Here is a 17,050-nt window from a genome sequence, read left to right on the forward strand (position 1 = left end):
AGAACCAACTCACCCAACGGCATCACCTTTATCCAAGAGGGAGGAAAGGCTCTCTCCAAGAACACAACCACGCCCTCACGACTTTAGTCAGGGAAAAGATGGAAGGTTAGAGTTAACCAGAGAAGAAAGCTCCATCTCTAAACATCGTGTTACCCACAACCCTGAGCGAAGTCATTTTAGTGGAACTGACAGCAGAGGCAGCAGAATGGAAAGCCGGGAAACACAAACGGCTGGTTGATGACAGCAGGGACTTGGTTTTTGCCCAGTGGAGGTGGATCGCCTTGCACAAACTGCATGGAATCTGCCAACCTGGATGAGTGTAAAAGGCCCAGAGAGGAAGAGGAAAGCTTGGGAGAGGCAGCTGAGAGAGGAGATGATCTGGAAGCCAGGAGGTTTCGGGTCAAAACACTCAACCACCTGAAGACCTCTTGTCTGGGCCAAAGCTCCTGTGACTAGACTAGTTTGGTGATGGCGTCCTGGAGATGTCTGGAAACCTCGCCTTCTTGCTCTATATAGTAAAGCTTATCGTCATTAGATCAAATGTCTGCTCTCATATCTCACAGTAAAAGTCATACTTCCAACAACAGCCGTTTAAATAAGATACTCAACCATTTATTAAATGTACAGAAATACTGGTTCAAAATCCACACAAGAATGTGTTAAAGGACAAGTCTTTAATCCAAATGTAAACAAAATGGTCGTCCCATCTATACAGTGTTAAAGCAAATGCTTTGGAATGACAGAATTCGTTGTTCTAAATGAGTTGTGGACAGCTCAATGTGAGCGTCGGCTTTCGTCAAATGTTGTAAACAACTTGTAAATGTTCGTACTTTTGTAAACATTGGAATCGAGTGGATGATCATCTTGAATCACGACGGACTAGTCGAGCCGCTAAAGATTCACGTTTGCTATCTTTTAGACTGTGCACGTAACAGCTCTGCAGTGCCGTTGAAGAATTAAGAGTTGCGGCTCGAATAATGGATACCGTATGCTCCAATCGTAAAATTAAAAAAATTAAAAAAAACATCACAGAACAGATATAACACGTCATAAACATACAGAATCAACTCATTTAATCTATCAAAGTCCGTGGTTGGCTTTCAAAAAAACGGAGAATGAAATGCAGTCACTTTTAGCTGTAAATCAAGACAACACAATAGTTATAAGTATCGAAGACAATCGTTTCAAAACATCTCAGACCATTTTTTTTTAACCTCAACCTTATTTACAGAAATATCAAATACCTAATATCAAATACAACCAAATTACAAGAGTTTTAGTGAATTTACCAAAAAACACTTTCATCTCCAGAGACACAGCACAGGTCCACTCACCACAGTTTGACCTAAAAATGTGCTTCTCTAACCATGGCATGTAAAAGCAGGACTGGTTCTACCACACACACACACACACACACCAGCACACAGAGTCATGACAGAGATATTAGCTGTAAACGTTCACATCATGACACTTACATTGGACCTCAGTTATCACGCTCACAGACACGGTCACGTCACAGTCTGTTACGCGTTTATCTTGTTTTTTTTATCTCTAAACAGATGCCACTTTGATCACAACGTCATACAAACTAGCCAAAGACATAAATACTCCACATTGGCTGATTTAACCTTTCTGAATGTTTCTGTTAAACAGTGTTCCAGCAGGGCTTCCTTAGCTCGAGTGTTACGTTTACTGTGATTTTAAAGGAACAATAACAGAGGTTGAAATCACTGGAAAAAGAAAATGTACGGTGGCCCTGAGGTGCAAAACACAAACGCAAATAAAAAAAAAAACACAAACACAATGCAAAACAAAACACAAATCAACAAAACACAAACAAAACACAAACGCAAATCACAAAATACAAAATTAGTTAATGTTTTTGTTTTCTGCTTTTGTGTTTTTGATTTGCGTTTGTGTTTTTTGATTTTGTTTGTGTTTTGCGTTTGTGATTCACGTTTTTTGTTTTGCGTTTGTGTTTTGTTTTGCGTATTTGTTTTGTGATTTGCTTTTGTGTTTTTTGATTTGCGTTTGTGTTTTTTGTTTTGCGTTTTGTGATTTGCGTTTGTGTTTTTTGATTCGTGTTTGTGATTTGTGTTTTTTGATCTGTGTTTGTATTTTTTGTTTTGTGTTTGTGTTTTTTTGATTTGTGTTTTGCGTTTGTGATTTGTGTTTTTTGATCTGTGTTTGTATTTTTTGTTTTGTGTTTTTTTGATTTGTGTTTGTGTTTTGCGTTTTTTTTTTTTTTTTTGTGTTTGTGATTTGCGTTTGCGTTTTGCACCTCAGGGCCACTGTAGACTACCTCCTGCGAGCAAGTGAACAGCCAAGCTTTTACTACTGTTTTAACGGTCTAAAAAGGATGGAAAGTGCTGAAATAAAAAAGTGCAAACCCACGTTGAATTTGAAGTGGTGGCTGGATATGCTGAACAACAATTATGACTCTCTGTTTTATTGTTAAAAGGAGAGGTTTGTGCTGCTCTGTCTTTCCTGGTGCCGTGAAGGAGGTTTGGGAACATAACGGCTAGAATAGATGACCCTATGGGACTATTTATGCCTGTGAAGCATAAGAGCAAGAGTGTGACACACCGTTCAGTGGCAGGCGGAGGGTTCGTTTATCAGGTTTCATCAAGAGGGAAGCGGTTTCACGCAGCATCCAGAATAAAACTAAAAGACAGAGAAAGACTGTTGTTGTTGAAACAGTGGCCGTTTCTCACTTTTCTGTGTCACGGAACGCAGTTTTAAGATAGTTTGAGGTGAGAAATTGGCCATTTAGAGTCTAAACATGTGCTGTGTGTGTTAAGATATTAAGTATTTATAGTTTGGCAGCGACGTTGTCGGCGGTGATCAGCTCCGCCTCTGTGGACGCTCAGTGCTCACTGTGAGCCGGCACAGAGCAGCGATATGTCGGCCTGTCCTGAGGACCAATCGCAGCTCTTGCCGTCTCCGTTGTCCCTTGACGGAGTGATGGACACTTAAAAAATATTTCGTGCAGTCGGCGACGACGCAGAGGCTCTACGACAACTTTACGCAGGAGTATAAATTGGGCTTAAATCTCCTGACTTGGCCCAAAGTTAAAGGGAAAGGGAAATGTGGAAAAACAAAAACAAAAACAGTTTTACTGCTCAGCAGGCAGTAAAAAAAAAAAAATCACTGCCGTGGTATTAATACACACTAATAAAACGACTTTGGAGTCAGGCTGAACATGACTAATAAAAGAGGCCCAATGTTTAGTCATTGTCTAAGAAAAGTAATGACAGATGCGTGTAGTAAAAGAGAGTATGTACACAGTGAATGTGAGAGCTGGTCTGGTGGAAGAAGGAAAAGAAAAACGATGAAGAGCTGCTCCCCCCGATCTCAGAAACACTTTCCCTAAAGACCATCTGACTCTCACTCACGCGCCTATTTCCCATCCTTGTCCTCTAACCGGCCTGGAGTAAAAATGTAGTCTAAGGCTTGTCTCTCAGCAGCGGCCACGTTGGGGTGCCAGAGGTCCACCATGAAGACCACTCTGGGGCCATCGTCTGCGCTGCCTACACGGAGAGAGACATCAGGAGAAAACATCAGGCTTTTATTAGTCTCCGTTTTCCTAAGAGACATTAGATTTGATGTATTTCCTTTTCAAGGAATACATAAAAAGGGGGGGGGCAGCGTTAAAGGCCCGTCGTAATGGGATCTTACCCTCGTGAAAGGCCCTGTGGAGGAAGGAGTCGTCAAAAAGCAGACAGCTGCCCTCAGACCAGCACTGCGGCTCTCCGCCAACTACAAGCTCACAGGCAGGGGGCACTCTAAGACCTGTTAGAGACACAAAAAAAACAAAGAAAGAAAGAAAGAAAAAAAGTCAATGTATATCGTGTGACATATCCTTCATTAAAGGACCAATATGTAAGAATGAAAGACATCTAATGGTGAGACTTCAGATGGTAACAAACGGAAGACTTCTCCGCTCACTCATCCCCCCTCCCGAGGCGCAGCTTGTGAACAGGCAAGGCAGGCAACTGCTTTGGGCCCCCGAGCCGATAGTGGGCCCCCCGATACTCGGAGCCTGAGGGCTGTTTTTACTGAAATGTGCAGTGAGCAGCCGCCTCCCCGTCCCCCTTAAACAACAATGGGCGATTTGCAATGACATCTCAGTAGGAAACCTCCCTAAAGGGGCCCCACCTCACGTTAACCTGTGTGAAGTTATTGTTCTGCAAGTTTGAAAATGATTATTTACAGTGTAATGCATATCTTTTTTACTCAGTTTATATGTTTATTTTTTAGTTATTTACAGTATTTTTTATTGTTCTTTACATTTATATTTTCACATACTTTTAATTACAAGGTTTTTTCATGTTATTTCATTCATTTTGAAAAAAAAATTTTTTTTTTTTGAACACGTGATGAACACTGGTTGGAAGGGCCGCCAGAGAATTTTTGCTTAGGGCCCCTACATACTCTAGAATTGCCTCTGCCCCCCCTCCCTAGCACGTCAGGGAACTACGGTGGCTTTTACATACCAGACAAGGAAGTTGTACTTCTTTATTACACTCTGGCTGGATTGTCCTTACAGGCTACCGTATAAACATAGCCTTCCATAAAGCAAGGCCTTTGCCTTCGTTACATACAAAGAGCTTATTCTAAGGCTATGGGCAAACACACGTATAGATGTTACCTTCAAATGTTCTGCTCTTATAGTACCTAAAGAATATCATTATCGTGTGCTATTTTAAATCCTAAAAAAGAACGACAGAACATATAATAACTACTTCATGTCATCTCAGAGAGGATAAATGGAATCGAGGCTCAGGTGCAGCAAAAGGAAAGACATGTTTTTCGTGGTCACTAAATATCACATCACTTACCCAGGTGGCAGCGCAGCCTGACGTTAGTCGGACCGTAGTGCTCGGTGATCAGAGCTCCGGGCGTCAGCACAGAGAAGCAGGCGTTGCCAAACACGTTGTTGGCGATGAACGTGCGCAGCTGTCCCAGCACCCTCCATGCTCGCGGACACCTCCTGACGTTGAGAACCAGAGGGGTGCCTTGGTTGACCAGGTAGTAGGTCCACCACTGCCCACGGGGAGTGCTGTTGACCTTCCACCCGGGTGGGAGAGAGGAGCCGCTGCGGGCCGGCGGTTGGTGGTAGATGCTCTCAAACTCAGCCAGGAGCGCGGGGAAGCTCTGCTCCAGCAGCTCCACATCGTGCCTCTGGATCTCCCTGGAGAAAAAAGGGGCCGAGGGAAGGTCTGGCAGGAAGAAGACCTCTGGCCGCTGGATGGTTGGTCGGCTGTTAAGGTATCGGCCTTGATCCCGGACTCCTTTATGCACCCTGCCCATGCCTGACCAGGTGTAGCGCTTGGCGTACTCCTGCAGGCTGTGATAGAGCCTCTGGTTCAGACTTTCTCCAGCGCTGGTGCAGCGGAAGCACTCCGACGACTGACAGAAAGCAAAGCCGTTCTGCTCCTCCGCCGAGCCGTGTTTACCCTTCGCTCGGCCACGACAGTCTGAACTCATGAAGCCTCCCACCACCCCTCCGATCCGACCGGGCCCTGCGAGATAACTGCCACGCAGGGGGCTGGAGCCGTGCTCCCGGCCCACCCTGTAACAATACCACATAAACAGCAGCAGCACGCACATGGCGATGGCTAACGCACAGATCTCACACTCCCTGACTGACTGCATCCCTCCAGCCACCATCTCCCTCACATTCTCTAGTGACCACTCCATCTTTCTGGATTATTGAATCTGGTGAGGGAAAAGAAGAAGAAGAAGAAGAAGAAGAGATGATGGATGAGTTAACAGTCTTTGCTTGATTTTCTCGATCACGACTGAAAGGGCCCACGTAATCACACGGCAGAGTGTTAGTGAGTCAAGCTGCTCTTATCCCCATGGTAGACAGTGCGCTGGTGTGATGTGACGCGCTCGCTCTTCAGCCCCGAACATTTCACCACTCAGCAGCGAGGGGAAGCGCGTTCTCCTTGCATGGTGTCTGGCTGTGCGGTATTCGTGCGGCGGCTCTCACTCCCTCGCTCTCTCAGACAAACGCAGGCAGACGCCGCATCTCTGGATGATGATCTGCTGCTGCCTGGAAAACAACGACAGAAGAGGAGACGGAGGGATGAGAGGAGGAGGAGGAGGAGGAGGAGGGGGAGGCCGTGACACAGGCGGTAATACGTTCATGTTAATGTGTTAATCTTTAAACTTGGTTTCGTCTGTGGAACACATCTCGACAGCAAACGGAGTTAAAAAAAAAAACAACCTGCTGAAACTCAACCCACTCACTGAGGGCTTCAAAACGACTGCACCCACACACACGCACGCACGCACGCGCACGCGCGCGCGCGCGCACGCACACACACACACACACACACACACACACACACACCCCTGTACTGCACTCTGTAAAACCATGAGTCATGGGCACAGTGCTGCATTTAACCCACATCTATGCCTATAATGTTGTGGCGCACATACTGCACACACACACACACACACACACACACACACACGCACGCACGCACGCACACAGTCCTGATACCCTCCCACATTCATAACTGGAATTCATAGGTATCACAGTGGGGGGGGGCTGCATTAATGGATCCCTTAGTGGGTGGGGGAGGAGCTGTGTGGTCTGTGTAATAGCATGTCTGCTAACTAGTAAAACAACAAAACAACAGGGAGTGTGTGTGTGTGTGTGTGTTTATATAATGATAATAGACACACAAAAAACAGCCAAAGCGCAGGGAGTGCAATGCGTCAGCTGTGATCCGAGCTCCGCCATGCGCTCTCACCAAAAATGGTCGGGCAATCCAGCGCTAATGGAACCTCCCCTCCACCCTGACTGACACCAACACACTCCCGCACACTGACCACCAAACATGAAGCCATCACGCACACACACACACTACATTGTTTCCATTTAATGTGGCCAACTGATCCCGATGAGCTGTAACATCCAATCACCAACAGTAAACAAGCAGCGCGTGATACATGAGCTCCGTGCACGTTTTTATTATTATTATTATTTATTTTTTTTTTGCGTCAGTTGAACTCGTGCATGTTTTTTTGCATCCATACCTACTCAACGTGCACGAGTGTAGAGGAGAGGCGCACAGGTGTGTGTCCAGGCGGAGCTACCCGCACCACTGCAGTGCACACAGCAGACGGAAGATCACACGCCACAACATGGACATGGAAAACGGACACACACACGCGCATCACTCAGTGAACACATGAAAGCAAAAGCGGTCCCTACCGACGGTTCGAGTGTCTGTCTGTCTGTCTGTCTGTCACAGCAGGGCGTCGATGTCGGGAAGCCTCCGGATCATTATTGTTGTGAATATACTCTCTCTCGCTCCACCAGCGGAAGCCACCCAAGCGTCAAAGAACCAGCAGGAGTGCGCGTTATTGTTTCCAGGCGTGCACTTCAAAATAAAAGCGGTTGAAATCAGACACCAACAAAGACAGAGGAAGGAAACTCCTGTTCACAAAAAGCATGTACACTCAGAGGCGGTTCTAGAGTCTGTAGGGGCCATGGGCAAAAATCCCCAGGGGGCCCTTCCTTCCAATGAGTGTTCATCACCATTATGTTACAAATAATCGAAAAATGAATGAAATAACATGGAAAAACCTTAGAAATGTAGAATATAAAGATTTAAGATAGCTTTTAAAAACTATATAAACTTAATAACAAATACATTACACTGTAAAGAACCCACGTTATAAAACAATATAAATATATAGAACAATAAAATACTGTAAATAAGTGAAAAACAACATATAAACAGAGTAAAAAAGATATGCATTACACCACATGTGTCAAACTCAAGGCCCGGGGGCCAGATGTGGCCCCGCCACGTCATTTTATGTGGCCCGCGATTGATTAATTGGTCTTAAAAATCTGTGTTAAAATAGGTCTATGCTGCTTTAAGGCGTGTGTTGACCGTAAATAAATACAGAAAGTTATTTAGCAATATGTTACGGAGTAGTTACCTTTATTTTTCATTATATTTGATGACATTTAGTGACATTTATTCTGTATGACAGTTACATCTGGCCCTTTGAGGGTAACCATTATGCTGATGTGGCCCTCAGAGAAAATGAGTTTGACGCCCCTGTACATTACTCATTTTCACTGAGGGGCCACATCAGCATAATGGTTACCCTCAAAGGGCCAGATGTAACTGTCTATAATGTAAAATAAAGGTAACTACTCAGTAACATATTGCTAAATAACTTTCTGTATTTATTACTTATTCAAGTTGTGGCTTTTGTGAACACATTCTGCTGCGATCACAGTCTCAATCTCAATTTCACTCGTCGCATGATGCACGCGTATACACTGATACGCTGCGATCTAGTGGTGGGATGCCGTCACTTTTGCGGGTAACGCAATCGCCGTGCATTGTGGGAAATGTAGTTTACGGTCAACGCACGCCTTAAAGCGGCACAGACTTATTTTAACACAGAATTTTAAGAGCAATTAATCACTTGCTGTGCTGTCTGTTACTACATATGCTGTCACTTTTTCTAGCATCGTACATTGTTGCTATAGATAGTATTCCTGTCCTTATTTATTTATCCTGTATTTTGATTTCACTTTGTTCCTGGTCTTATTTCTATTTTTTATTTACCTTTCATTACGTTATACTGCTTCCCTTTGTGCTGCTGTGGGGGATCAATAAAATCTTATCTTATTTGATCTCATTCCCTTGAACGGAGCTGCCTAAGGCTGTAAAAAGGAGTTCAGTGAGCTGACAACAGAGTTGTGTTGTGCCTCAAACACACTGAATCCTACAGCTCCCATAATACTATGCAGTATAAACATCGTTCAAATATATATATATATATATATATATATATACATATATGGAAGCAGTCACGACATTGAAATAATTTCACTATTATTTGACAATTCTCAGACAAAACAAAACAAAACTATGTATAATTGTCTGGTTAATTAACAATACAATATAATCCTAACAGTTTTACCGACTGTGGTATTTTCTTTTACTCTGAAGGTGTAATTACCTTACATCCGGTATCACTGTGGTCACTGTGGTTGACTTGAGTCATCAAACCTCCGTCTTCCTTGTCTCGCCCATCGACCACTGTTTGCTACTGTGACTGCGGACAACATTTCCCGAGATGCCTTGCGTGTCTCCAGGGTTGCAGCAGTCACAGATCAACCATCAGCAGCAGCTAATTATCTTAGCGTATATTTGATTTAAGTTTTAATAGTTGTTTTTATTTGTGTTTGTGTTGTCGGTACAGCACTTTGGTCAGATTATGTTGTTTTTTAAATGTGCAATAATTTTTTTTTTTTTTACTGATTTACTTAGTCTTACACACACACACACATCAAAACACACATCAAAACGGTCGCTCGCGTCGTTTCCCCCTTTTTTTTCTCTACCTCGCGATTAGAAACGTGGCTCTAAAACCCGGTTTTTCACCTCTAGAATCCGACTTCAGACCTCTCACAGATATAACATACAGTTACAAACAGTATAAGAGGACCCATTTTTAAACTTTCACCGAGTACTGACCTGAGAAAACAGAGATCTGAGGGCAGAGGGAGGGGTCCCTCACCTTTGAGCTCCGGGGTGATCAGGTACCCATACTTTGGTTCCGCCTCATTTTCCTTGGTCCCCCAGCGGTTTATCTTCCGCAATAATTAATAAAATATTACCGAAATTAAATTGACATTGAACTGGTTACTGCAGGCACTAATAGAATAATATGTAATATTAAACACTCATGTAAACTACAGACCTGGACGGTATGAAACAAAAGGTGACTAACTCACATTAAGGTGTACCACATATACTATACTATACCGTAGTCTACCATACTATACTGTAGTCTATTTTACTATACTGTAGTCTATTATACTATACTATACTGTAGTCTATTATACTATACTATACCGTAGTCTACCATACTATACTGTAGTCTATTTTACTATACTGTAGTCTATTATACTATACTATACTGTAGTCTATTATACTATGCTATACTGTAGTCTATTATACTATACTATACCGTAGTCTACCATACTATACTGTAGTCTATTTTACTATACTGTAGTCTATTATACTATACTATACTGTAGTCTATTATACTATACCGTGGTCTACTATACTATACCGTAGTCTATTATACTATACTGTAGTCTATTATACTATACCGTAGTCTACTATACTATACTATACTATACTGTAGTCTATTATATGCTATGACTTCTATTATATAGGCCACGTTTACATGATATTTTTAAAGGTCTCACGTAAACACGGCCATAGTCACATCCAGACATTTGCCTGATGAACTCACACCATGATTGTGGTTTCTTTATCTAAATGCTGACACAGTTACTTTGTCTGTTTACTTCTAGTCTAGCCTTGATTAATATTGATTACCACTGTTAGAGTGACAGTAGAATAAGGTCATGCACATTGTATACATTTCTGTGTAAATCTCACGTTGTTGTTGTTCTGACTGAGCTTGTGAATTGGGGTGAGGCCTCAAAGTTTTGATACCTGAGGGCCAATTTACGAACCCAATGTTGGACTGAGGGCCGCCAAAGGAAAAAAAAAATGTGTAATTATTTTAATGGCCAGATTGCAGTTCTACAATTTACACGTATTGGTCTGTATCCAGTAATGTCCAATAAACATTTAACAAGCTTAGTAGCTCCTGGATTAAAACTATCAACTGTAATTCATTGCGGGGCCGCCAGAACCCCATTAGGAACTTACTGGTCCCATTAGATGCCATTAGGATAAAAAAGTATTAGAAAAACATACTGAGAACCCTACTGCTGCAATAGAAATACAAACATGGAGTCCTAACACTGGGCACTGGGATGAATGAACAATCAAGAACAAAGTTAAAACATATTGAACAAATATAAACAGACAAATATGGGAGGGAGACTGGGACAAGGGAAGTGCTGACCCCCACTAAAAGAACCTCCCAGCGTCCCTGGAGGGAGATGAAGTCGAGCGTCTGCAGGGAGAGCAGTTCACTTCAAGTGTTGTGTGTCTTTTGGTTTTCCCTGGAGAGGAATCGAAAAAATATATATATTTTAGTCACAGCCTGACCTTCATGTCATAGGAATAGCAAGAACATTTCAAGACTTAAAAGGGGAAGTATGGTTTTTAGCACCCTCAACCCCCAACAAATGAGTTGTTGACGTCATATTCGACAGTCGTCTACACACGATCAAATATCACTGTTGAAATGAGTCAATGTGGCGTTAAGGATGGGACACGTTCCCCACATCTGGAACCAGAGACTAATAAGATAAGATAAATAAGACCCTAACAGAGGGATATCCTGTATTTATGACCATACTCATGCCTCGTCTTTGAGACACAATGAACATGTGTGTGTAAATAAGAATGTACGAACAACGTCTTCCACCAGGTCTTCACAGAGCGAGTCGAGTTCCTGCGTCTGGCCATCGTCACGCTCCAAGAAAGTCGTCATCTCTGGCAGTTTCTGGCCCCCGAGCATTCGCGCCCATGTATGGACGTAGTCTCTACATCTGCGCAATCATACGTTTTCATTAACAACTCACTTTTCCCGACGTTTGAACCCACGATGGCTCTCCGGCGGTCCACCTGCAGGACATCGGGAAGAGCCTCCATTACATGGACATCAGAGAGGAGCTGCAGGACGCCACGGGGTCCGCGTGACCCCCACCTCCTGTACTGCCACCTCCTGGCCGTATAAGGGAAATGTACAAAATTAATGAGTGTTTTCATTTCACTGTAACTTATTTTTTCTGTAACGAAATGTCTAAGATGTTACTTTATATATGATTTTTCAATCGTAAATGTTGACTTTTTGGTAAACTGTTGCACGTGTGACTTTACGTGTTCTTTAAACAGAAAATGTGTCAACGTAAATGTTGTCGCGTACATAAGGTCATTTCTTCTTAAACTGCCGTCACTGTACGAACGTTAACAGCTAACAGCTGCTCATATGTCGATGCCAACGTGGAGACAGCTAGCAGACCTCCAGAAGACTGGAGGCGGGCGCAAACAGGGGGTATTTATAAAAAAAAAAAACCGCCCCAGGTAGAAAGTGACCAATCACAGACTAGAAGAACATCTAACAGCGAGTAAAGCTAAGAAAATGAGATCAAACGAAACCGGAAACACCGTGTAGTAGCGGAACATGTCAAAATAAAGGCAACGCATCTAGATGAATGTTTGGACCAACATTTTTTTGGACAAAAAAATGTTGGTCCAAAATTTGACAAAAACGACATACTATACTATGTCGTCCAAAATCTGACCATTTTTTTGAAAACCATTTTTTGGTCCAAAACTTGACAAAGACGTCATACTATACTATGCAGTATGTCATGCTATACTATGTCTATAGTATATAGATATAGTTATACTATATTGTATATAGTTTGTCTGTATAATAAACTTCATACGTGTTATTATCTCCATCTTGTGTGTTTTTTTGCGGCTCCAAATGAATTTTATTTGGGTGGAGAGACGACAAAATGGCTCTTTTCATCCTAAAGGTTGCAGACCCCTGGTATAGTATGTCATCCAAAAATTGCCAAAAACGTCATAGTATAGTATGTTGTCCAAAAATGGTAAAAACGTCATAGTATAGTATGTCATCCAAAAATGGCCAAAAACGTCATAGTATAGTATGTCATCCAAAAATGGCCAAAAACGTCATAGTATAGTATGTCTTCCAAAAATGGTCAAAAACGTCATAGTATAGTATGTCGTCCAAAAATGGTCAAAAACGTCATAGTATAGTATGTCTTCCAAAAATGGTCAAAAACGTCATAGTATGTCGTGCAAAAATGGTCAAAAACGTCATAGTATAGTATGTCGTCCAAAATTGGTCAAAAGCGTCATAGTATAGTATGTCTTCCAAAAATGGTCAAAAACGTCACATATATATGTATATGTATATACGTTTATATGTATGTGTGTATATATATATACACACATACATATAGCATATGTATATATATATGTGTGTGTGTGTGTGTGTGTGTATATATATATACATATGATCCACACTCCACACCAGATGGTGGCGGTAATGCACTAAATCGTTGTTTGCCAAACCTCGTGCCGTGATTGGACAGACTACCACGTGACCGAACTCCTCAAACCCGGAAGAATGACATGTTTATCGTTGCTAACATCGGCAACGACAGGTAAGTCGAGGATCCTTTGTGATATTTACGCCGAGAATAAATTAAAAATGGAAACATTTATCTGCTCTGTTGTGTTTACAATGATGTCGCGATCACAATGCAATTTAATAACATCTTTTAACGCGGTTTTTGTATATATTTTGACAGGTTTTCGGTCTGACACTGACGCGTTAAGTTATTTATAATGATTTAAATGAGTCTTAGCAGCGTCTGTCAGTAGTTTAACTTAATGAGGAGTTCTAAAAGCAGCCAATACGGGCTTAAAATCACTTAAAAGAGGCTGGACATGGACGAAACTAACATATTATGTTAGTTGCGTGGATGGATGCTATCTGTATCCACAGCATCCATGGACGTGTGTCTTGTCTCGGTGTCTGCCAGGTATCTTAATGCAAAGAAGAAACAGATGTTGTCTGGACCATAATGGCTTCCTACTTTGATGAACACGACTGTGAGCCCACCAACCCTGAGGAACAGTACCGGCAGAATGCGCTACTTGAACTGGCCAGGTGATGTTACACACACACACACACACACGCACTTCACGACTCATCACGATGCTGTGCATCACTCCAGTGTTCGAATCCATCTCTCTCGATCTGCATGTGCAGGTCTTTGATGCAGGGCTTGGACTTACTTGACTCGGGGGCGTTCGACTTGTCCGACTGGGACCAACGTCTTCCTCCTCCAGCTGCCAAAACAGCTGTGCAGACCCTGACTGTGGTCGTCATTTCTCCAGAGCAAGCAGGTGACAGACACGTGCTCCACGAGGAGCCAATCCAACTTTATTTATAAAGCACTTTTAAAAACAACAACTGATACAAAGTGCTGTACATCAGACATAAATGAAACAAAAAATAAAGACCTAATATACCTGAGAACAAACAGTAGAATATACAATAAAACAAAAACAAAGTGCATTGCAAGACGTGTATTATAAAAAGCTGGACTTTAAACACAATTTTGGTGGGATGACAGAACGTTGGTGGAACACAACACATAGTTTATAACTTGTGATTTGTGTCAGTGTGACCATGACTTTTAGGGGGGATCTATATCATATCGGAGCTGTGTTTAATCAAGCTGTCGTTATCGTTGTCACAGACAAAGGTCTCAAGTGTCCCGTGTGTTTGCTGGAGTTTGAGGAACAAGAGACGGTCCGAGAAATGCCCTGCAAACACCTTTTCCACTCGGGATGTATACTGCCGTGGCTGGGCAAGGTAAAGCGTATTCGTTCATGATCGTTCTACACCATATCTTGTGTTCTTGTGTCTTAATTTTGCGTTTTTAAAAATGCAGACCAACTCCTGCCCGCTCTGCCGACTTGAATTACCAACAGACAATCCAGAGTATGAGGAATTTAAAAAAGACAAGGTGGGTGTCAATACATAACTGTCTGACGGTTCACGTGATTGTCATCAGATTCCAAACATGTATTTTTTCTTCTCCTGTCCTGTAGGAGAGAAGAAAACAGAGGGAGAACAGGCTGGAGGACCTGCACGGAGCCATGTACACATGACACCGTGGTGCTGCAGTGGACATTTGTCCCCACAGAAGTACATTATGCTGCATTCGTGCCATTTCAAAAAGATTGTAATGAAATGTAAAATGGCAGCGCTGTATATTCCAATCCATTCTTTGGACAGGGTGTGAATGCAGCATACGCACTGAGGTTGTTGGTAAATGTTGGGACAAATTGACGGCAGCGCGGAGCAGAACTTAGGTCTCTTTGTTTTTTTAAAAATGAGCTGTAAACGCAGCTGAATTTGTCTAATGAATATTAATTATTAAAATACTATAGGATATATTTATCAGTGACATTTACATCTGAGAGATCTTTTTTCCATTTTAAGCAGCACCCAAACAATATATACATCTGTAACGTCATCATTAAATTAGATCAAATCAGAGGACTTTACAGAGTGAGGGAAGGCCCGTGTTTGGTGTGATTTCTAACCAGCAGTAGTGTGTGTGTTAGCCCACTTTTCTTTTGAAGAAGAAGAAGTTTGTATTTACGTTTGCAAATAAATACACCCAAAGACTCATAGCCACAAGGTCGCTGCTAAGACTCCACCACACCTAAAGGTCCAGTTTGTAAGATTTTAGAGGGTTTACTGGCACAGATATGACACAAAGCATTTTCTATGATTGTTTAAATGTGTAATCACTTTAAAAATAAAAATAGAGTGGTTTTTGTAGCCTTTGAATGGGACTTTTAAAAAGTAGTTTGCTCCGTGGAAGCCACCAGGTTGTGACCAGAAGGAAAAAACCAGCCAGAGTGTGTTTTAAATTGGAAGATGAATGGCTACATCCACCGAGGTCACCATAGTTCCTCGACATGCATGGGAAAGCTAATAATGCTGCCGTGTATAAGAAAACACTTCCGTGTTTAAAGAAGAGCCCACACAAACCAGTTGCTAATAATTTATCATTTTTATTTTATATTTGAATATAAATCTCTGTCAAATTAAAATACCTAAATGATAGACAAATCATTGAATATTTACACAATTTATAAAAAGGAAACGAGAATCTGTGTCGATTTGTTTTCAGGAAACTATAACTCCTCCATTTATCACTGTCCAACCTTTTCCAAAGAGAGAAGATGAGATTAATACATGTTTATGTTTTCTGTGTTGCTTCTGCGCGAGTTCAACAACACGCGCACAGGGTCAGGCAGCCAAGCCTGTTGTAACGCATAATTCTCCCACGAAGAAACACGTATGCATGTACGCGAGCTTACTGGAGCGCACATCTTTACAGGAAATAGTTAAAAGTCTGTAAAATACAACGTTCTATTTGGGCTGATGAAAGAAGGTCTTACAGGTGAAGCCCAACCCTGATGTGAAGGCTCAAACAAGCTGCCATTTTGTGTCGTCACACCTCGTGACTCCGATTACAGTATGGTGGAACAGGCTACAGCTGAACACAAAATAAAATCTCAACACAATTCCCTAGCACGGTACGAGGGATAAGGCTAAACCTGTGCAATCACCGAGAACAAGTTCCTGCTGCTGCCGCCGCACAGAAAACCGATCTATAATCCAGAGGGTCTGATATCGTTTGGCAAGATTACAGAACAAAAACATGATTGCTGCATCGTCCTGGAGAGCATGAGAGGTTATTGACCTGTGTGAAAAATAACACCTGACGTGAGTCTCAGCCAATCCGGCGACCGCTCAAAGGTGAACACTCGTTACGACAGGTCAAATTAAATGGAAATACTTTGCTCGGCGTGTTGGAAATCTAGCCTCCTCGTTTAAACATCATCAAACCCACAAAAATCATAAAAGGAGGTAGGTGATGTGACATTGAAGAATGTGTATTGCTGGCATCCAGTGGATAGACAGTTAAACTTAGGGCAGAACACTGGTTTTTGTCGCACGTCAACGCGACTCACTAACGGCATTTTGTCAGTTTGAGATCGAGCAGTGGTCGTTTGGTGGCAGTCTGGCATTAAAGCTAGTTCAACAACTCGTTCGCTTCAACATGACATGGCAACGGAAAATCACACAAAATCCTCGACAACGCGTTTCACTCTACACAACCGCGCGTCGTATCGCGAGGTTGTAAACGCTGTGCGGACACCACTGTGACGCCATGAGGTTTTATGGCACAAGGTCAACAAGTATCTTCACCAGCAGGTGTCAGCGACTGCTTCTTATTTAACAAAAAAAGAACTGAAATATATAAGGCTTCCAAGGGGCCAGCCTGGAATCACACCAGTGTGCAGACGAGAACAGACTTATTCTGTGTGTGTGTTAGTTGGATTGCAGTTGTATAGGTATCAGCTGGAGGTCACTTTAAACGTCTTGGTGTCACAATATCTTTTTTTGGAAACGAAAAGAGCCCTATGTTCAAGTCCAACAC

General features: G+C 42.3%; 2 protein-coding genes across 3 annotated transcripts; one reads left to right on the forward strand and one right to left on the reverse strand.

Moving 5' to 3' along the window:
* Positions 1 to 2,363: 2,363 nt before the first annotated feature.
* Positions 2,364 to 7,341, reverse strand: asphd2 (aspartate beta-hydroxylase domain containing 2). The gene is made up of 4 exons (XM_083903151.1): positions 7,232 to 7,341; positions 4,842 to 6,061; positions 3,679 to 3,792; positions 2,364 to 3,530 (listed from the first exon to the last, which is right to left on the reverse strand). Exons 2-4 carry the CDS (start codon positions 5,701 to 5,703, stop codon positions 3,400 to 3,402), a joined length of 1,107 nt encoding a protein of 368 aa, XP_083759277.1. The 5' UTR covers positions 5,704 to 6,061; positions 7,232 to 7,341; the 3' UTR covers positions 2,364 to 3,399.
* Positions 7,342 to 13,141: 5,800 nt separating this feature from the next.
* Positions 13,142 to 15,000, forward strand: rnf181 (ring finger protein 181). Of its 2 annotated transcripts, none has more exons than XM_083902134.1 (6): positions 13,142 to 13,180; positions 13,562 to 13,689; positions 13,792 to 13,928; positions 14,285 to 14,400; positions 14,480 to 14,558; positions 14,645 to 15,000. In XM_083902134.1, the coding sequence occupies exons 2-6, from the start codon at positions 13,604 to 13,606 to the stop codon at positions 14,785 to 14,787; spliced, it is 561 nt and encodes a 186-aa protein (XP_083758260.1). In that variant the 5' UTR covers positions 13,142 to 13,180; positions 13,562 to 13,603; the 3' UTR covers positions 14,788 to 15,000. The 2 variants fall into 2 exon arrangements, with proteins under 2 accessions (XP_083758260.1, XP_083758261.1); XM_083902135.1 differs by having other exon boundaries at positions 14,480 to 14,554; positions 14,640 to 15,000.
* Positions 15,001 to 17,050: the final 2,050 nt, after the last annotated feature.

This window comes from Microchirus variegatus, assembly GCF_963457635.1.
Source record: "Microchirus variegatus genome assembly, chromosome: 16".
NCBI classification, from domain to species: Eukaryota; Metazoa; Chordata; class Actinopteri; order Pleuronectiformes; family Soleidae; genus Microchirus; species Microchirus variegatus.